Source organism: Dermacentor albipictus, chromosome 7 (genome assembly GCF_038994185.2).
Source record: "Dermacentor albipictus isolate Rhodes 1998 colony chromosome 7, USDA_Dalb.pri_finalv2, whole genome shotgun sequence".
Taxonomy (NCBI): Eukaryota; Metazoa; Arthropoda; class Arachnida; order Ixodida; family Ixodidae; genus Dermacentor; species Dermacentor albipictus.
In genome coordinates this window covers 92,954,908-92,976,970 of record NC_091827.1, presented here as the reverse complement: position 1 = coordinate 92,976,970, position 22,063 = coordinate 92,954,908, and the positions used below count along the sequence as shown (strand labels likewise).

Here is a 22,063-nt window from a genome sequence, read left to right as displayed (position 1 = left end):
GTCAATGTATGAAAGCCTCTAACCCTACAGCTAGAAAAGAACTGGCAGAACTTTCGAAGTTAATCAACAAGCGTAAGACAGCTGAAATAAGGAAGTATAATATGGATAGAATTGAACATGCTCTCAGGAACGGAGGAAGCCAAGAAACTGAAGAAGAAACTAGGAATTGGCAAGAATCGGATGTATGCGTTAGGAGGCAAAGCCGGCAATATCATTACTAATATGGATGAGATAGTTCAAGTGGTTGAGGAGTTCTATAGAGATTTATACAGTATCAGTGAGACCCACGACGATATTGGAAGAGAAAATAATCTAGAGGAATTCGAAATCCCAAAGGTAACGCCGGAAGAAGTAAAGAAAGCCTTGGAAGATATGCAAAGGGGGAAGGCAGCTGGGCAGGATCAGGTAACAGCAGATTTGTTGAAGGATGGTGGTCAGATTGTTCTGTAGAAACTGGCAACGCTGCATACGCAATGCCTCATGACCTCGAGCGTACCGGAATCTTGGAAGAACGCTAACATAATCCTAATCCATAAGAAAGCGCACACCAAAGACCTGAAAAATTATAGACCGATCAGCTTACTGTCCGTTGCTTACAAACTATTTACTAAGGTAATCGCAAATAGAATCAAGAACACCTTAGACTTCTGTCAAGAAAAGGGCCAGGCAGGAATCCGTAAAGGCTACTCAACAATAGGTCATATTCCCAGTATCAATCAAGGGATAGAGAAATGTACGGAATATAACCAACCCTTATATATAGCTTTCATTGATTACGAGAAAGCGTTTGATTCAGTCGAAACCTCAGCAGTCATGGAGGCATTACGGAATCAGGGTGTAGATGAGCCATATGTAAAATACTGGAACATATATATAGCGGCTCCACAGCCACCGTAGTCCTCCACAAAGAAAGCAACAAAATCCCAATAAAAAAGGCGTCAGGCAGGGAGATACGATCTCACCAATGCTATTCACAGCATGTTTACAGGAGGTATTCGGAGACTTGGAGTGGGAAGAATTGGGGATAAAAGTTGATGGAGAATACCTTAGCAACTTACGATTCGCTGATGATATCGCCTTGCTTAATAACTCAAGGGACCAACTGCAATGCATGTTCACTGACCTGGAGAGGCAAAGCAGAAGAGTGGGTCTAAACATTAATCTGCAGAAAACTAAAGTAATGTTTAACACTCTCGGAAGAGAGCAGCAGTTTACAATAGGCAGCGAGGCACTCGAAGTCGTAAGGGAATACATCTACTTAGGGCAGGTAGTGACGGCGGATCCGGATCATGAGACGGAAATAATCAGAAGAATAAGAATGGGCTGGGGTGCGTTTGGCAGGCATTCTCTGATCATGAACAGCAGGCTGCCATTATCCCTCAAGAGAAAAGTATGTAATAGCTGTGTCTTAGCAGTACTCACCTACGCGGCAGAAACCTGGAGGCTTACGAAAAGGGTTCTACTCAAATTGAGGACGACGCAACGAGCTATGGAAAGAAGAATGATAGGGGTAACGTTAAGGGCTAAGAAAAGAGCATATTGGGTGAGGGAACAAACGCGAGGTAATATGTAATATTAATATTACATATTAATAATATGGTAATATTAATATGGTAATAATATGGTAATATTAATATGTTTTCGCTGATAAAATTCGGCGATAACTTTAGCAGAATCTGGGCAGTATTTGTTTTGAATGTTATATAAAATGGTAATTCTAGGCCGTCAGGGCCGAGTGCCTTGCCAAAAGGTAGTGCATCTAATGCATCCTCTATTTCTTTTACAAAAATCGGCTGTTCCAGACGCGTTCTTTCTGCCTCCTCCAGCTTTGGCACTAACGACAGAAATTCTGCTTTAAAGCCCCGTACAACTGCACATAATAAAGTATAATATAAGTATATACAGTGAAAGCTCGTTAATTCGAAATTCAATAATTCGAATTTATGGATAATTCGAACTGTACGATTTGGTCCGGCCAAGCTCCACAGATGTCTATGTATAAAAAAGTCCGTTAATTCGAACGCGAGAATTTTCCCTCACGGATAATTCGAACTACGCTCGCCTGGCACACGGCCAGAGAAACGCGCCTACTGCCTGCACACAAGGCTGTATTGCCTCCTAAACGGAGAGAACGGCGAGAGAAGGCAAAATAGGAAAAAAATCTAACCGACGCGGGGTCAGCCAAAAGGCAGCGGCGGCTGCCGCCTCTCCGTTCTACGTAACCTCCGAGACTTCTTGCCCGTTGCGAATCTCGGAGGCTTTGCAAACCTTGTACAGCTGCTAATCTTGTGCGGAGATGGCACGGCAAGCGCCAAAACACAGCGAATCAAGTACGTCGCAGCTGCGCTTGCAATCAAGAACCAACGAATCAGGGCCTTCGCCACCTTCACATGTTCGGCGTCTTTGTCTCGGCAGTCTTCATCGGTTGTGTACCTCTGTTTTCAGCTTAGGAGGTATCGGCCGTCGCGATTCATTGTGATGGTGTTAAGCCTCGGCTAACGTTCCTTTCGGTGGACATCGGTGGTGTAGCACAGTCGGACCCAGAGCTTTGACATGAAGATGGTGTGTGCCCGCGGCACACGCCATCACTTTCTGACACGCCAATTTTCTGACATTCCCTACTGCTTCCAAATCGCAGCGTACTGTTGCTCTCCTTCACTTTCGTTACTTCGAACTTTCGTTAATTCGAACTGAAGCGGCTTCCCCTTGCGGTTCGAATTAACGAGCTTTTACTGTATATCCACCTATACACACTATGCAATATTTTTTAAACTCGTACACTGGTGCGATGTTTATGTACATCCAATCTTCACAATGTGTTATAGTTATTTGTGCGTATTAATAATGATTCCTGTGAGATCACATGCCTTCGAATACAGTGAAAGCTCGTTAATTCGAACTTCAATAATTCGAATTTTTGGATAATTCGAACTGTACGATTTGGTCCGGCCAAGCTCCACAGAAGTCTATGTATAAGAAAGTCCGTTAATTCGAACGCGAGAAGGTGCCCTCACGGATAATTCGAACTACGCTCGCCTGGCACACGGCCACAGAAACGCGCCTACTGCCTACACACAAGGCTGTATTGCCTCCGAAACGGAGAGAACGGCGAGAGAAGGCAAAATCGGAAAAAAAATCTAACCGACGCGGGGTCAGCCAGAAGGCAGCGGCGGCCGCCGCCTCTCCGTTCTACGTAACCTCCGAGACTTCTTGCCTGTTGCGAATCTCGGAGGCTTTGCAAATCTTGTACAGCTGCTAATGTTGTGCGGAGATGGCACGGCAAGCTCCAAAACACAGCGAATCAAGTACGTCGCAGCTGCGCTTGCAATCAAGAACCAACGAATCAGGGCCTTCGCCACCTTCACATGTTCAGCGTCTTTGTCTCGGCTGTCTTCATCGGTTGTGCACCTCTGTTTTCAGCTTAGGAGGTATCAGCTGTCGCGATTCATTGTGATGGTGTTAAGCATCGGCTAACGTTCGTTTCGGTGGACATCGGTGGTGTGGCACAGTCGGACCCAGAGCTTCGACTTGAAGATGGCGAGTGCCCGCGGCACACGCCATCACTTTCTGACACGCCAAATTTCTGACATGCCCTACTGCTTCCAAATCGCAGTGTACTGTTGCCCTCCTTCACTTTCGTTAGTTCGAACTTTCGTTAATTCGAACTGAAGAGGCTTCCCCTTGCGGTTCGAATTAACGAGCTTTTACTGTATAACTATATAATAGCTGTGTCTTACCAGTACTCACCTACGGGGCAGAAACCTGAAGGCTTACGAAAAGAGTTCTACTCAAATTGAGGACGACACAACGAGCTATGGAAAGAAGAATGTCAGGTGTAACGTTAAGGGATAAGAAAACAGCAGATTGGGTCAGGGAACAAACGCGAGTTAATGACATCTTAGTTGAAATCAAGAAAAAGAAATGGGCATGGGCAGGACATGTAATGAGGAGGGAAGATAACCGATGGTCATTAATGGTTACGGGGTGGATCCCAAGGGAAGGGACGCGTAGCAGGGGGCGGCAGAAAGTTAGGTGGGCGCATGAGGTTAAGTTTGCAGGGGCGGCATGGCCACAATTAGTACATGACCGGGGTTGTTGGAGAAGTATGGGACAGGCTTTTGCCCTGCAGTGGGCATAACCAGGCTGATGATGATGATGACGAACCGAAAGCAAAGCACAAACGCCGACTATGTTCGCCGACACTGCGCGTGCGCGTGTGTGTGCGGGTGTGCACGTGTGTGTTCGTGTGCGCGCGCGCGTGCGTGTGTGCGCGTGTGGGTGTGCGCGCGCGCACGCGTGTGTGTGTGTGAGCGTGCGAGCGCGCGTGCGTGTGTGTGCGCGTGTGGGTTTTCGTGTGCGAGCGCGCGTGCGTGTGTGTGCGCGTGTGGGTTTTCGTGTGCGCGCGCGCGCGCGTGTGTGTGTTCGTGTGCGCGCGCGCGCGTGTGTGTGTGTGGGTGCGTGTGTGCGCACGTGCGCGCGTGTGTGGGTGCGTGTGCGCGCGTGTGTGGGTGCATGTGCGCGCGTGTGTGGGTGCATGTGCGCGCGTGTGTGGGTGCATGTGCGCGCGTGTGTGGGTGCATGTGCGCGCGTGTGTGGGTGCGTGTGCGCGCGTGTGTGGGTGCGTGTGTGTGCGTGTGGGTGCGTGTGCGCGTGTGTGTGCGTGTGGGTGCATGTGCGCGTGTGGGTGGTTGTGTGGGTGCATGTGCGCGTGTGGGTGTGCGTTTGCGCGTGTAGGTGTGCGTTTGCGCATGTAGGTGTGCGTTTGCGCATGTAGGTGTGCGTTTGCGCATGTAGGTGTGCGTTTGCGCATGTAGGTGTGCGTTTGCGCATGGAGGTGCGCGTTTGCGCGTGTAGGTGCGCATATGCGCGTGTAGGTGCGCATATGCGCTTGTAGGTGCGCATATGCGCGTGTGGGTGCGCATATGCGCGTGTGGGTGCGCGTGTGCTTCAAATTTTTTTTTCTTTCGCCTCTCCAACTCTTTCATGTGTGTGCGTTGTTTCAACAATCTTTCCTTCTCCCCTTACCTCTTACCTAGTGCAGGTTAACAACATGGATATCTACCCAGCCTTTCTCATTTGTTTATTCTCTCTTTTCCTATCCACTTGCGTACGCATTTGCTCACCGGCATTTAACATTATTCCCTCTCAGTTTACTCAACAATGTGGTTCCAAATGTTGTACTCACCTCCTTCGACAGTGAAATTAAGTAGGTCTGGAGCGCTTCCCGATGTGAAGTGAAAGTTGACCACCTTAATGACACTGCAAAGGATCGGAACGCACAGACACAGACATAATTACTACTCTCCAAGTGTACAGAACTAAAATAGAACGCCCAAATATTTGCATTAGTAAATGCTCCGTCAAATGTGCATGCCTGAGATGGCCAATAAATCACGCTGCATCTGAATACCGGTTTATTAACTGTGACACCTCGATATGATTTGCTAACATATGTGTACTAACATTATGAGTGCACGAGTGCTATCTCTCTACAATTGGTGACTACTAAGCCCAAGGGCGCGGAACTGAATCCCGGCTGCGCCGGACGCATTTCGATGGTGCTGAAGCGCGAAAACGCCCTTGTACGCTTGCGTGCATTGGGTGAACGGTAAGGAACCCCCGGTGGGTAAAATCAATTTGGAGTCCCTCACTATGGCGTGCCTCATAACCAAATCGTGGTTTTGGCACCTAAAAACCCTAAATGCTTCAACACCTCGCGACTATTTTCGCCATGGTATCTGTTTATGACTTCCATAGCCTTACCAATTCGTGTCTCTCTCCAGCATGCCTGATTGGTACTTCATGCTTTGACCAACCAAGGGAAGCTGTCGTAGTTCCTTTCCCAGCAATATATTGCTTGCCTTCATTTCTTTGATATTGCTCTCGCCGACAACATGGGGCGATTGCAGACATGTGCTGAAGTAGCGCTTGCTGAACGCGTTTCGGAAGGGCTTGATAGTGACCGTCAGGCGTGCCTAATGCGAAGTGCGTTTATGTTTCCGCACATCAGTAAGTATGTGGCTACGACAGGGAGGAGTACAACGCAGAACATTGGGATTCGCTCTACTCCTCCGTATCCACTATTCCACACCCGAAACTCCACGCGCATTTGTAGCTCCACCATTAATCAAGCACGCGAATATGAAGGCAGCGTGAAGAATATTGTTCCTCTATTTAAACAAACGGCTGATTTTACTGCAATGCCGGTTACAACATTGTAGCCCGAAAGCTTATCAGTCTAGCCGTTGGAACATGTAGAAAATCAAATAAAGAATTCTCATCAGGAACTTCTTGATTTGTGAGGTGACGCACGTGAAAAGCAGGGGCAAGTATGACCGTCGCTAATTACGAACACAGAAACGTAAACAAGAGGAACACCCACCGAGAAAGAAAATGCTACATAAATTCAGAGAATTGCCTAGTAATGCGCAAGCATCCTTAGGCTTGACTGCTACTGCGCTTTTGCTCACTGATTGAGCTATCTTACGCATGTCTGTCCATTGCTACCAATCATCTAATATTACACTATTGTAACAATTACCCGATTTAACATGGCCAATTATGCATGTATTTTGCAGATATATCGTATCAGCAGCCGAAACGCCCTACATCGAGGCTTTTTTTTTCGAAACGCCACCGCTTTTGTATATTGTTTTGTTACAACCTTGACGCAGCGAGACGTCGCCAGTTCTTTTTTCTAATGCTACCAATTTTTTATTAAATGTATTTAGGAAGAGGTTAAACGCTATCAATCATCTACTACTAAACGACTATAACGAATAATGCGTTAAATTCTTTGTTTTCATTTTTGTTACGACACTGAGATCACCAGGGGGCGCCGAGAAGTGCGGACGCGTAAACATCGGCTCCCGTTTCCTCAAATGTTTTCGGTGGTACAGTACGCGGGAACGCTTGAACACTGTGCATCATTTGACGCAGTTTGTTGCGGGTATCAAGCCGATACCGGATTTATATCGGTAGATTCTTTTCTGGAACTTTTATACGACCCTGAACTTTTCGCCACGTGGGGCAGAGCTAACCCTAACGGTTTAACGCTGGTGAGGAGTACGGGCTAGGCCTTGCCCTAACTCCGGGGTGGTGGGGCATCATGCCCGAAGTCGAGATGGTGGAGGGGGTAGAAATCTCCCCCGCAGAAGCAAGGTGCCCCGGCTGGACCACGGCAATGGGCAAGACTAAGAAGGCAAGGCAAGAAACTTCCAAGTCGACGCCGAGCCCGGTACAGCAGGGAGGTGGCAGGGGTGGCCGCCGCACGGCAGCCCCGCGGAACGCGCTGAAGAAGCTGGCCGCAGCCTCAAGGCGCCCAAGACTGCCACGGGACCATATTCGAGTCATCGTTAGAGCAAGGGGTGGCCTCGACATGAAGAAGATCAGCACTATTAGAATGGCACAAGCGCTGGCTATGGCGGCGGCGCTTTCACCCGACGAGGTTCGCGAAGACATCGTCTGCCCAAATAACGTGCAAAACATCTACGTCGTCTCATACACCAGAAGAAAGGAATGCGCGTGCTCACGCGACGGTTCAACAGATACACCTGCGCGAAGGGGTCTTTGAAGTGGCCACGTACATGGCCGCCTTCGGACAATACATGCAAGGGTGTTGTTAGGCGAGTCGACGTCGAGTTCAATGACGCTCAGCTCCGTGCAATGATCGTACACCAGCGGCACCTCACCGCGTTGGAGGTGCCACCACCACCACGGTTATCGTCCTGTTCGACGGACTGAGGGTGCCGAACTTTGTCATGTGTGGAGCGGGCATGCTGCCCTGCTCTCTATACAGAAGGCAAGTTGATGTGTACTACGGTTGTGGGGAACTGGGCCACAGGGCCGATGTATGTCCGACCCCGAGTGTGAAGAAGTGCAGGGGATTCGGAGCCGCGTCCCCCACTGAAGGCCACCAGTGTGAGGCGAAATGCGGCATATGCGGAGGCCCTCACCCAACGGCTGATCGTAAGTGCGAGCAACGCTTCCAAACGCCGTATGTCGTCAGGCAGAGACGCCGAAGGCGCCGGCAGAAGAAAACTGGCGACGCCAAGAAGGGCGGCAATGCGGCACGCGAGATGAGCCAGGCACTGACGTCAGCGCTACGGAAGAGGAGCTCTTCGAGGGGGCTCTCCCGCTCGCGCAGTCTTTTCCGCTCTAGGACGCGCTCCCGCTCACGTAGGCGCTCCGTGCAACAAGGGCGCTCTCAATCTATGGGCCGCTCCAAGTCCAACGTGCACATCGCAGGAGGTCCCACCTGGGCCGACAAAGTGAAACAGACGAAGCAAACGGGCCGGACGCAACACACCGCCGCACAGGAAAGCGAGCGGGTGCATGATCCCAGGATCGCGCAGTTGATGAACGAAAACACCCGTCTCAAGGCGGAAATCCGGAAAATGAAGGCCGACTTTGAGGCTTTCCGAAACGCCAGCGCCGTCCAAGTGGCCGCGCCAATGCAAACGTCTACGGAAGAAGGAGCCACAGCAAGAGCGGTCAAGCGCAGAGCCACGTCCTCCAAGGGTACTGTTGAGGACGTGAGCACGGCGGAGGCTGCCATGCAGAGGTCCTTGGACCGCATGCAAAAATCCTTTGCCGAGCTGGTACAGAGTAACCAGGCCCTTCTACTCAGAGTGCAACTGCTTGAGAACGAGCTTGCGAAGCGATGTGAACTACACTACGGTGACGCCGCCAGGCCGGCGGCTGTGTCCAGTAAAATGCTACAAGACAACCAGCAGTCGTGGGCTGACGAGCAAGATGGCATCTCAGCCCAGCTCCGGTCCAACATGCCCAACCATGGCCAGACCGGATAGTAAGCTCATCGTGTGGCAGTGGAACTGCGCCAGCTTCCGGAGGTGCAGGCCAACGCGCCGCACGAAGCATGGGGCTATGTGAGAAGCATTCCCAAAGGCTGCAGATTCCGGCAGGCAGCGACTGACAGCTCCCTAGAACTGATAACAGACCCCATTACCCCACTCGCATGGGAAACTCGGTCTCGAGAGACACCACCCCAGACCTTGCCTTCGTCAAAAACGCGCCGGGAGCGGAGTGGCACAACTTACAAGAGCACCTGGAAAGTGACCACTACATCGTAGAAATCTCCCTACCAGTCAGGGAATAGTCGGAATACTTCGGAATAGTTGACTGGGACGCCTTCCGAAAGAGAAGGAAGGACGACCACGAAAAATACGAGTCGTTTGCGGACCTCATAGCGCAGCTCAAGAAGGATGTAGCTGCGGTCACCAGGACCGTCGAAACGGACCTCAAGCTCGACCGCATGGACGCTCGATTGGCGCACCTGCTCGAAGCCAGGACTTCCCTCACAGCCAGATGGAAGACGCAGAAGCTGAATCGCAACCTCCGGAGCAGGATCGCGGCCCTCAACCGCGAGATCGAATCGCACTGCAAAGAGCTCGGCCAGCATGAATGTGAACGAAGTATGCGCGTCCATCGACGGCCGGATGCGTGCCGGAGGAAAGTGGAACCTCCTCTAGCAGTTATTGGACGACACGCAGTCCAAGAGAAACCACACTCTGGCCACCGATAGGCTCGTCCACAAGCTCAATAGCGAAGGCACGTCTATGAACGAAGTGATGGCCGAAGTCGCGCGGCGCTACCTCCCTATCGGGCAGTCCGGGCCAGAAGATTACCCGGCCTATGGCGGCAAGGCAGATGAGGAGCTCGACGCCCCCTTCTCCGTCTCGGAAGTCAAAGCGGCCCTTCAGGGCCTCAACGGAAGATCGGCGCTCGGACCGGATGAAATCTCGAACAGACTACTTCAAAATTTAGACGATGGCTCGAGCGAACTGCTCACCAAGGAAATAAATGAAGTCTGGGAGGCCGGCATCATACCGGGTGATCCACGGTGATCCTAATTCCGAAGCCGGGCAAGACACCAGCCATAGACAGTCTGCGACCCATTTCGCTCACGCCTTGCGTGGGCAACGCGGCGGAGCATGTCATCCACAACAGAATATCAAGGCATGTCGAGGAACGACACCTCGTCCCGCCGAATATGGTCGGCTTCAGACCCTCACTGTCCACTCAAGAGGTCATGCTGCTGATCAAGAGGCAGATAGTCGACGTGGTCACTAGCGACGCCCGAGGCATCTTGAACCTCGGCGAACGCTTTCACACGTACGTGAGCTCTTTCCTAAGGGATCGCAAGGCCACGATCAAATTGGGCCATATCAAGTCGAACGGACACGCGCTGGGAGCCTGCGGCACGCTGTAGGGTGCGGTGTTATCTCCACTGCTCTTGAACATCTCCATGAGAGATCTATCAGCCTGACTTAACCGAATTGGGGCCGTTGTTCTCAATCGCGCTATCTACGCGGACGAAATCACCGTCTGGTGCGGCGGTGGGTCAGAAGCAGTGGTGGAGCGGGCCCTGCAAGAGGCCTTGCACGTCACGGAAGCATTCCTCGAGGGCACGGGACTGGTCCTCTTGCCGACTAAGTCGGAACTCTTGCGATATCGACGCGACAGAAAAGGCCGCAAGTTCGACACGACGCTGGACCAAGTACCGATCAAACTCAGAATGCAGACGGGTCAGTGCATGGAGAGGGTGCATTTTCTCAGGGCGCTCGGTTGCTGCCCTCAATGCAAAGGGCAGCACCGCGCCAACGATCGCGCACCTGAGTGCGAAGACGGAGAACATGCTCAGACTCGATTCGCGAGTGACGAGCAGGAGGAGGGGGGGGGGAATCAGCGAAGCCAACCTCATAAGGATCTACCACGCCTTCCTCATAGCCATATCAACTACGTGGCTAAACTGGTTAAACTGCGTGGCTAAACTGCGCTAAACTGGTCACGGTCGGAGGAGAACAAGATCGACGCACTCATGAGGACGAGTATTAAACGAGTCCTCGGCATCCCCATGACGACCAGCACGGAGAAGTTGATGCAACTCGGGGTCCACAACACCGTGAGAGAAGTCATCGAAGCGCTGAAAACGGCACAGATCGTTCGCCTCTCTACCACCAAGGCCGGCCGCCGAATACTCGAGACGGTGGATCTGGTAGCCATGGCCGAGGAGTCGTGCGCCGTCCCACTATGCCAAGGTGAAAGGGAAGCCTTTCGAGTCTCCCCCTTCCCGAGGAATGTTCATCCACAACACAACGAGGTCCGGTGCGCAGCCAGAGCCCGAGCACTCATCAAGACTACCCTGCAGAAGCCAGAGCTCGCGTCCTTTGTCGACGCGGCGCGCTATACCGGATCAAACTCGCACGTGGCCACGGTGGTTGACAAGATCAGCAAGATCCTGAATGCGGCGTCTATACAACGCTCGACGGCGACCGTCGCAGAGCAAGTCGCAGTGGCGCTGGCTCTGTGCGAACCTGGGTGCACGCAGATCTTCACGGACTCCGGGTCGGCGGTGATGGCCTTTCTCGGCGGCTCGGTCTCGACCGAGGCTGCGGTGAGGCTGAGGACCCGCAAGACAGGCACGGCCCGTCATGTTATCACTTGGTTCCCGGCTCGCATGGGCCGGAACGTCTCGCCCGGCTCGATGAACCCTAATGAGCTGGCCAATGACCACGCGCGAGGTTTCATCAACTACGCCAGTCCGAGAGGCCCGGCTTCGCAGGCGATCGACCGAACCACGGACCCGTTGCTTACTTTCCACGAGATCACTACTCACTACCAGCTGGAATGCAGGCAGTATCCGGCTCCTCACCCGAAGCTAGGCAGACCCCAGGTCTCGGTGCTGAGACTGCTGCAGACGCGCTCCTTCCCGCCTCGCATGGGCCGGAACGTCTCGCCCGGCTCGATCAACCCTAATGAGCTGGCCAATGACCATGCGCGAGGTTTCATCAACCACGCCAGTCCGAGAGGCCCGGCTTCGCAGGCGATCGACCGAACCACGGACCCGCTGCTTACTTTCCACGAGATCACTACTCACTACCAGCTGGAATGCAGGCAGTATCCGGCTCCTCACCCGAAGCTAGGCAGACCCCAGGTCTCGGTGCTGAGACTGCTGCAGACGCGCTCCTTTCCGTCTCGCTCAAGGCTGAGCCACTACATTCCGGGTGTGGATCCCGCTGCCCAGACTGCAGCGAGGAACGGTCCACCTTGAACCATATGCTGTGGCAATGTGCTGCGTTGCGCCACTCACCTTTCAACAGGCAAGAAGACTGGAATGAAGCCGTCAAGAGCGACAGCCTTCAAGTCCAGCTTCGGGCTGTCCAAAAGGCCTGCGACGGGGCTGAAGATCAAGGTCTTCCGTCCCCGGCGCGGGTGCGGCCCACGACTACGACAACGTAGTCCCTTGGGACCAATTAAAGTTTCTTGTCTCTCTGTCTGTCTGTTATTACGCTGATGCGGAGACGGCAACGTAACCACTTTTTTTCTAATGGTGGCTATCATCTATTTCCCTGTTATAAAGATTACAGGTGTGAACTTGTCAGTCTTCGTTATCTTTTTTTACGACCTTGACGCTGCAACGGGCTGCAACCATTCTTTTTGTGTGCCTCTCACAGACATCTCCCCGCCACGCTGTGGTCCATGGTGTGAATCCCTGTCAGACGTTTATCTTTTCTAACGCTACGGATCATTTATGACACTATCATAACAACTACGTGTGTACACTTGACAAACAATGCATTTAATTTGCAGATACAGGGAGCCATGGGACGGGCTGATTTCCCTGGGGTGCTCGTCAAAGAATCCTTACGCATTAAAAGCTTTTTCCTTCAGGGTCGGCGCTCCGCTTGTGTGAGAACCCCCCCCCTAATGTGTGCTGTAGATAACACAAGAACATTTGACATACACCAACTAGCATATTTCATTGCCAAGTGGCGTGTTTGATAGGCGAGTATGTAGCCGAAGAGAAGCTGGCGCGTGTGAACGTGCTCACTCCCCCGTGTTATGAGACGACCCGCACCTGCCGGACGTCTGACAGCTCGCTCTAGTTGGCATGCAAGAAGTATTCGTGTGATCGTGGCCTAGTATTCACCTGTTGCATTGGATTGGAGCCAACTTTATTTATGCCTGCAGTTGGGCGCTCGCGCCCCTCAACGAGGGCCTACGTCATCTACGAAGTCGCCATATCTCGGCGCGGGTCTCCGCTCGCCGTTGCCGGCTCGCTGGGTCCGTGCCTTTCGAGCGCCTCGAGGACCTGCTGGACGGCCCAGAGCTGATCGTCTCTTCGCGGCTGCCTCGAACTGCGGTGGAAGCGTTCTTGATTTTGCTTCTGCTGGATATTTAACGGAGTCCCGCAAGATGTGCGTGTAGTCTGCGGTCTCCCTCCGGCCGACTGCACTTATCGGTTGGATATGTCTCGGGGTACATGTGATTCATCAGTCTCGGGCTCGGTAGTGATCAGGTCTGGAGCTGTCTCAGTACTACCGCCTCCGCTCGACTCACTCTCGGGTGCGGGGGTGGGAGAGTCCTGCGAGCCAGGCGGTAGGCCTTCCTGATTTCCTTGTAATCCATCATGCGGTCCTTGGTTACGAACCACGTCGGACGGTCTGTCGCCGGGGCGCGGTTGGTTAGCTCTCGCGCCGCTGCGCGTGCCGTCTCATTGTGGTTCTCATTGCGTTCCGACGCGGCGCCCGCATGCGCCGGGAACCACTTGAGTCGTACTTTTCGTTCTTATAGTTTGACCGCTCGTAGTACGCACTCAGCCTCCCTGCAAATTTGGTCTTTGGCGAAGTTTCGCACCGCCTGTCTCGAGTCACTCAGCACCGTGGGGCAGTCTGCGTCGGCGATGGCCAGGGCGATGGCTACCTCCTCCGCTTGTTCCACTCCAGCGCTTCTCACGCTCGCTGCCGTCCTCGTGGCGCCGGTTGACGCCTCTATGACGAGCGCTGCGAAGGCGTTCCGTTGGTATTCGGCCGCGTCCACGTAGCGCGCGTGTTCGTCGTTGGCATGCTGGTCGATGTGAGCCTTGGCCCTCGCCGCTTTTCTTCCCTTGTTGAAGTCGGGATTCGTGTTCTTCGGTATGGGGTCGATTCTGGTCTGTCGTTGGAACTCTTCGGGGACGGGGAGCTTCATCTCAACCTCGTTCGAGCGTCGAATTCCCAGATCGTCCAGTATCTTCCTCCCGGCTTTGGTGATGGACAGCCGCTCCAGTTGAGAGGTCCGTTGCGCTTCGGCTATTTCTTCGAGCGTATTGTGTATCCCGAGTTGTAACAAGCGGGTCGCGCTCGTGGACTCGAACAGGCCCAGCGCCGTCTTGTACGCTCTTCTGATAAGCACGTTGATTTTGTCACGTTCGTGTTGCAGCCATCTGTGGTAGGCTGCAACGTACGCGACGTGGCTGATGACAAACGATTGGCCGAGCCAAATTAGGCTCTCCTCTCGCATGCCAGCCTTCCGGGAAGTGACTCGTTTGAGGAGTCGAATCGCGTTGGCTGCTTTTGCACTGAGACGAGCGATGGTTTCGCCGTTTCTTCCGTGCTTTTCGATGACCGTGCCTAGGATCCTAATTTTGCCGACCTCGGGGATCACATTGCCGGATTTGGTTATGATTCTGATTTTTTTTCGTTTTCGCGTTGCATGGTCTTGTCTCTGCTGTTTTTGGTAGATGGGAGTATGAGAAGCTCCGATATGCTCGGCGAACATCTCAGTCCGGTGCCTTCCAGCTGGTCTTCTATTGTGTCGACGGCGGCTTGCAGCTCACCCTCGATGTGGGCGTCGCAGCCACCGGTCACCCACAGCGTGATATCGTCCGCGTAGATGGTGTGCCTAACGTGTTCGATGTCCCCGAGCTTTTCGGCCACTCCGATCATTACCAGGTTGAACAGCATCGGCGAAATGACCGATTCCTGTAGTGTGCCGGCCCTCCCGAGCTTCTTCTCTTGCGTCTGTAGGTCGCCTGCTCGTAGCTCGACGGTCCTGTCCATGTGGAAGTCCTTGATGTAGTTGTAGGATCTTTCGCCCATGTTGAGCTTGGAGGCTTGGGACAGAATCGCCGAGTGTTTCACCTTATCGATGGCGCTGTGCAGGTCGAGCCCTAGGATTGCTTTGTTGTCGCGGGAGCCGCTGCCATCATCGATGATTTGGTATTTGAGCTGCAGCATCGCGTCCTGCGTGCTCAGGTGCTGTCTGAAGCCGATCAAAGTGGCCGTGTACAGCCCTTCTTGTTCCAGGTAATCTTGCCACCTGCTGAGCAGGACGTGCTCCAGCACCTTGCCCACGCAGGACTTGAGCGAGATGGGCCGGAGGTTATCCGCGTCCGGCGGCTTCCCCGGCTTGGGGATAAGGATGGTCTTGGCTGTGTTCCACAGCTTTGGCAGCGCCCGCTCTGCAGCATTTGTTGAAGTATTTTGCGAGGTTTTCAATCGAGCTGTTGTCGAGGTTCTTGAGTGCCTTGTTCCTGACGATGTCCGGGCCGGCTGCCGACCGGTTGTTGAGGTCCTGCAGGGCCGCGTGTACCTCCTTGACGTCGATGTCACAAACGAGCTTCGCGTTTGGCAGGCCACTGTACGGCGCGTGTAGTTCGGTGGGTGTAGTCGCCAGGTATTTCTCGTTAATGCGCCTGGTGACTTCGTCGACACCGTGTGCTGAGACCGCCCGATGTATGAGCCTGGCGAGTCTGTCCCTTTCGTGCGACTTGGTCTTGGTTTCGTCGAGCAGGTGCCGCAGCAGGTTCCACGTCTTCCCGCTGTGCATCTGCCCGTCTGCCACGTTGCAGAACTCTTTCCACTGTTGCGTGCAGAGAGCGCGGCAGTGATCCTCGATCGCTCGGTTCAGCTCCGCCACCTTCTTTCTGAGTCTTCCGTTAAGCCGTTGTTTCTTCCAGCGATTCAGTATCGACTGTTTGGCTTCGATGAGATGCGCAAGCCAGCTGTCTACTTTGTCAATTTCCGCGTCCGTTTCAATTTATTTGGTCGCGTCGCGTACGTTCTTGGTGATATCGGCCGTCCATGAGTCGATGTCTTCGATCTCGTCGTCACCGTCGCTCTTCTGGCTTATGGCGTCTCGAAAGGCGCCCCAGTCTATCCATCTGTGTGTTTTGATGCTGGTGTCGCTGTGTTGCGGTATGCCGATTTCCACGATGGTGTGGTCGCTGCCTAGGTTGCTCCTCGTGTTTCTCCAGCTGATCGCGCCCCGGATGTCTTCTTGACAAACGTGAGGTCCGAAGTTATGTCCCGGGGGACGGAGTTCCCGATTCTCATCGGATGTGTTGGGTCCGTGATGAGGGTGAAGTAGAGTTTCGTGGCGTATTGGTACAGGTCGTTGCCCTTTGCTGTGTACTTGTTGTAGCCCCAGGCAGGGTTCATCGCGTTGAAGTCTCCGCACGGGATCAGCGTGTTGCGGCCCCTTGCGGTGCCGGTTTTGTGCAGTAATGTCTTGAATCTCTGTTTTCTCTGCAATGGGTTGCTGTAGACGTTGATCAGGAATATGCTTCCTATTCTCTTCTTGCACGGGATGATTTCGGTGAGTGTGTGCTCGATCTTGATATTGCTTTGCAGCTCGTCTTCGACAAACGTTTGTCTATTCCTGACCAGGGTGCACGGGCCTCTCCCGTCGAGCGGTCCCTCGTGCACTCTGTAGCCGGGGAGGGACGGTGCGTCGGTTAGTGTTTCTTGTAGTATAACGTCCGGCTTGCGCGCGGAATGTGCGATATACTGTTGGATGGCTCCCTTCTTCCTTCCGAAGCCGCGACAGTTCCACCGCCACCTGATTACACCTGCTGCTCCTGGTGTTGCGTTGGCGGCCGCAATTGCGTTGGCGTGTACGGGGCTCCAAGGTTGGGTGGATGTTGGGCAAAGAGGGGCGCAAACGTCGGGTGGCTTACCCTCGGCTGTAGGGTCCTTTCGATGTAGGCGAATCTGTTCGTGTTCTCGGCTTGGTAGGTCTCCATTGTTTGTTTCAATGCTGTCACTGCTGCGATGTTCGCCGTAATTAGCTGTTCGAGTTTGGAGAATGTCGCTTCGAATTTCGCTTCGAGGCTGTCGATGCGATCGTTTTCTGTTTGCGTGCGCGTGTCCTCGATAGCTCGCTTATACGGTGCCGGTTCCTCTATGGCTTTCTCCTGGATGTTCGTTGTCGTTTCCTCGTTCTTGCTTGGGCTTGGCGTGGGACTCTGTAGAGGCTCGTTGTTGCATAGCAGCAACTGACGGATCTCGGCGATTTGTCTCATGAGGTTGTTGATGGTCGCTCGTAACGCCGCGTTTTCTTGTCTTAGGATCTCATTTGCCTCCCGCACCTTGTTCATATCTTCTTTCTTCGTGGCTTGGGTGATTTACGCCGCGTTCCTTATATTGTTTCCTTTCGCTGCGTCCACCCAGCTCACTCGCTCACGTGATGGTGACGTTTTCCTGTTGAGGCTTCCTTTGCAGCAGCTGCTGTCTCTGTATTTAGGCGCGCGTTTTTCCGCTGGGGTCCTTTGGCGCATCTGGCGGCTTGTCGAGTAGCGGGAAATCGCTCTCCGACAGCCGCTGGCGTTCGGCCTGTCGGCGCTCCCATTGTCGCTTGCGCACTACGTAGGGGATCTTGTATTTCACCTTGCACGTTCGGTCTCCGGTGGGGTGTTCATCGCCGCACAACTTACATTTTGGGGTACAGCGATGGTCTTCTGCAGTGTTCGCGAGTCCGCAGGCCAGGCACGTCTTGATTGCGGGGGTCGGGCACACGTCCTTGCGGTGTCCCACTCGGCCGCACTGCTGGCAAACGTCGATCTGTTTTTTGTAGAGGCGGCACGGTATCAGGGTGACTCCGTATCGTAGCATCGGAGCAAGTTCGGTACCTAGCAAGTTCGGCACCTTGGGTCCCTGGAACACCACGGTCGCAGAGGTCGTGCTTCCAATCATTTTTGCGCCCACTGCTAGCGGGTTCCTCTCGTTGAAGATGTTTCTATCTAGCTCGTCGGCGCTCGCGTCGATGGGGATGCCTCTGATGACGACCTTTACGGTGTCGTGAGGTGCCCTGCGATATGCGCTGACCTCGTAGGGTTTGCCTTGAATAGATATTTCCTGGATTTTAGCGTACCTTGCCGCGTTGTCTTCATTCGTTGTACTGACGACCATGATGTTCTGTTGGGTGTTGGGGCAGATGGTGTCCGCGGCGCTTTCCTCGCTCGTGATCTTGGCCGCAGCGAGTATGGCCGCAGCGACGGTGGTGGTGCCGGTCTTGACGATGCCCAGTCCCCCTCTGGGTCTGACAACTGTCTTGCTTTCTTCCAGTGGCATGGCTGGCATGCGTGCTGCCTTGATGGCCGAGGCACGGACGGTCTTGTAGAATTTTGACCTCGTGCTTGTTTGACTCCCGCCGGGTCCGTCCGGCTTGCCGCTGGCGGGGGTCCACTGGCGCAGCCTCGACATGCGTTCCCCCGCAAGCGTCCATCCGGCGTCGCTGTGGTATTCCTCGGGTGATATCTCTTTTCCTTGAACTTGAACGCACATGTTATTGTCCACGATCATTGTTGTTTGAGAGGGCGCCTCCATTTCGGAGCTGACGAGCGGCAGCCGCTGAGATGTACGGCAAGCCGCTGTCGGTGCGACGGTATTGGTCCTAGCGTCCGCGGAACGCACCTAAGCCTAGCAATCCTTCACACGGTGGCAGTAGAATTAGTCACGAAATGTGGCAAAGAAAGACGCACCTCTGGGGTCAGCTGGTATCGGTCGATGCCGCTAGCCTTCGCGGACACATTGGTGCAAGGAAAACTTTGGTTCGAGGTAATTAGCACTGCGTAATTGGCTAGCAATCACGGAGCCGATCTGTGACTAGGGACGAGTGCTTCTTCGCAGCCCGCACTCCCAACAACTCATCCAATAACATCGTGTGGGGAAACGAGTATAATGCCTAAGCATTGTTTAGCGAGTACCTCAGCATGTCACGGAAAAAGTAATGCCCCATATCTGCACCAAAAAAGTGTAATTAGGGAAGTTAAGACATTTATTTGTTATAACAATGTCAGTGCACATGGTCGGAAGCTTTATAGCGATAAGGAACAATTTAAACAAACAAAACTCATCAGGCAGAATATCCATAAGGACACATAACGCTTCATAGAATAAGCATGGGGAAGCTTGTAGTAGGGGGAGGGGGGGGGGCAAGTTAAGTTTGCGAGTGGGCCCACTTCAATTATGGTGGTGAATCACCTTCACTTTAGGGTTCGGCCAAATTGAAATGGGGGGGGAGGGCAAGTTGTAAACTGGCGGCATGCTTACGCAAACTCAGACAACTCCAGTGGAGTTTTCTGTATGCTTTTGTATGGGATTATGTACGTTTCAAATCGGATTATTTAGCAGCCATGGCCGCTTTGCTACTAGAATTGCGCTGCTAAGCACGTGGTCGCGGGATCAAACAAATCCCGGTTACAGCGGCCACATTTAGATGAAAAAGAAACCGTGTAGATATATTTAAATGTACGGTGAAGAAACCTAGCCAGTCAAAATTTGCCGGGAGTCCCTTACTACGGCGTGCCTCCTAATGAAATCGTAGTTTTCGAACGTAAAACTCCAAATTCATTTTTTTTTTCAATCGGAATATTTAATAGAGGAGTTATGGTGCATATTCGACTTTCCGGTGGGGTAATAATAACAGGGCAGATGAAGCCGACAGGCACACAAAGAGGGCGTATGAAATTTGCCGACACTTCAACCATGGAATGAAGGTTCTCTGGCCACTGGGGCTGCAATGCCCGTGGTCTACTGATTCGGAACCTAGTCACCATTATTGGAGTACCAACGCCCCGAGCCAATTTTCGCTCCTGCTATAGCTCCTCTGGTGGACGAGGTCCCGCATGTACATCCTGGCAGGCGAGAGCTTCATTCGGGGTTTGGTTGATACAAACGTCCACATTGACATTGGCACCGATGGGGCCAGCCATTTTGGAGGAACGGAAGAAGATTAAGGTCACTGGTACACCGGCGCTGTGTCCGACTTTAAAGTGCTGCCCGTGAATGGCCGACAATGCTAATGCAACTGACTCAATGCCCTTGGCATAGAAGGACAACGCAACAAAACTGGTGTGATGAAAAAGAAAATATGCAAAATTATTGGCAGGACAAGTAACCCGGCCAAATGGGCCGACCACTGCAGCCCCAGGTATCTGCAACTGCAATCACATCTTAACTAAAACGTCGAAAAGATGGCTGTCGATGTGTAGTTCCTTACCTAATTTAAGTTTTCTTTATCTATCAGAATATAAAAAATTAAAACAGAAAACATTGCATAATGAAGTTCTACCTTAAAGGCCAACTGCAACAGAATTTTTGACCGCGTTAAAAGCCCAGGTTCATGTTTTAAGATATACATCAATTTTTGCGCGTAAAATGGTACTGGGTCCCTCACGAAACACTCACGGAGATCAACGTTTTTCAGACCAAGAAAAAAAAGCAGGACGGCTGTCACGAATCCCGGGAAGCGACATACAACAAGGACTGTAGAGAACGAGTGCCCATGTCGTGTGCTTCTCTTTCTTCTAACTTTGACACGTTTATCAGCGAACAGTTCGAGCACATCTGCTAACCACAGAGTGAGTATACTTCGTTGGCTGCTTCGTGTGCCATGCCAACCCAATTGCACGCCACCGACGTTCCTTTAATGTGAACCTTCGTTCTTCGAGTGAAGCAGGTTTTCTGTATCTCCTTGTGTACGTTCATTGAGCAGAGCTTCGATGCATCCCGTCTTCACTCGGAAAGGATGAGTGCGTTAGCGCAACCAAGCTAAGGGCGCGGGTGTAATTCGGCGCAACATAGCCGCTATCCACACGTGGCGCAGTTAGGCAACACGGACGAAATTTACACGCTCTACATCTAGCGTGGCTCACGCTGGATTTCGGTCCACGTCCCACCGGAGCAGCAGGAGCAGAGTGTCTCGCAAGCTAGCTTGGCTTACCGGCAGCATACCGGACTACATATCTGGTTCACTGAAACGAGGGTGCTGACATTTCGCTTTCAACAAAGAACAAAGCGCTCGCTCACCGCACACTTGCGCTGCGGCAACGCATCGCCGTGCTGCTGCGGGCCACGCTTACCATGCTCAGATATACAGGGAGCAAAGTTAGGTGATTTTAGCGTCACCGGCATCGCATGCCCCTATCCTCGGCGGCGCTTAGTCGACCGAACAGGCAGCTACTCTATTATCTAGTAAACGTAGAGAGGCAGCTGGCGATACGTGTAAATGACGCGTCAAATCACGGTTGCACTTCGGCCGTGCAACATTTTCACCCGTTTCGTTGTAGCGGCTTAGTATTCCAGTATCGTTTGCAGCCGTGTCGCGTTCTCCCTCGTGAAAAATGCAGCATGTGGTTTCTATCGGCTGCGCTTCGATCGCTGACTCAGAAGGCCTTTCGTTCGTCTACTTCGATGCCTCCGCTGTAGACACGCGCGAAGTGTCTAGCAGATGCACCGCAGCAATTGATCACTTGGGAATATAGCTCCTGAAGGCAACATACAAAAACTGCCTGGCAATCAGATCTTGCACAGGTAAGCAACTGTGCTCGCGACATGTAACCCGCGCAGCTTTGCCAGGTGCAGTTTACAAGGTTCGTGCGCGATGGATGGTCTGCGTCACACTTGCTTGCTGCGGTTTGGTCTAGGCTTTCACCCTGAAAACTTTCACACGAAATGTGTGTTCTGGCTTCCTCTGCGTAGCGTTATGTAATGAAAACCTATCGCTCCTACTCGAGTACGTCTTCCAGAAACCCACGGCGACGTGTCAGCATTATTTCAAAAGTTCAAATCACGTGCGCAACGAGAAAGCTTCCCGCGAGAGACACCCATCAACTTAAAAATATCGAACGAGTGATGCGCCTGGGTGCTAAGGTGCACCAAGGTGAATCCAGTGCACCATGCCTGTTTGGCTTCTTTTGAGCTTGTGAGGCATATGAAATTTCAATTCTGAGTCGAATTTATGCGCACAAATTCCCTATTTTGTTGCGTGATACACAACCGTACGTTGGAGCACTGGACCCAACTAGATCGACGACACAGGCTTCAAATAGGTTCATTGAAGATCGGTACACACCAAGTGCCCTGTACCTATAGTGCTCCGAGTCAGCATCAAAGAGGTTCATTAAACAGCATTACACACCCCTACCACCACATCCAGTAAAGCCAATTGGTAAGACAGTTCGTTTTGAACCATTTTTCCTCAGTACAGCAGGCCGACG

At 52.6% G+C, this 22,063-nt stretch overlaps 1 protein-coding gene and 1 pseudogene across 2 annotated transcripts in view; both read right to left on the bottom strand.

Moving 5' to 3' along the window:
• The window catches only part of LOC139048084 (uncharacterized), a 56,640-nt gene that overhangs the window by 21,556 nt on the left and 13,021 nt on the right, over positions 1-22,063 (bottom strand). For both annotated transcript variants that reach the window (XM_070522510.1, XM_070522511.1), the window contains exon 4: positions 5,186-5,259. In XM_070522510.1, the coding sequence (XP_070378611.1) occupies positions 5,186-5,259 (74 nt within the window). The remainder of the gene's footprint in view (positions 1-5,185; positions 5,260-22,063) is intronic.
• Positions 16,676-18,347, bottom strand: LOC139047435 (uncharacterized; annotated as a pseudogene).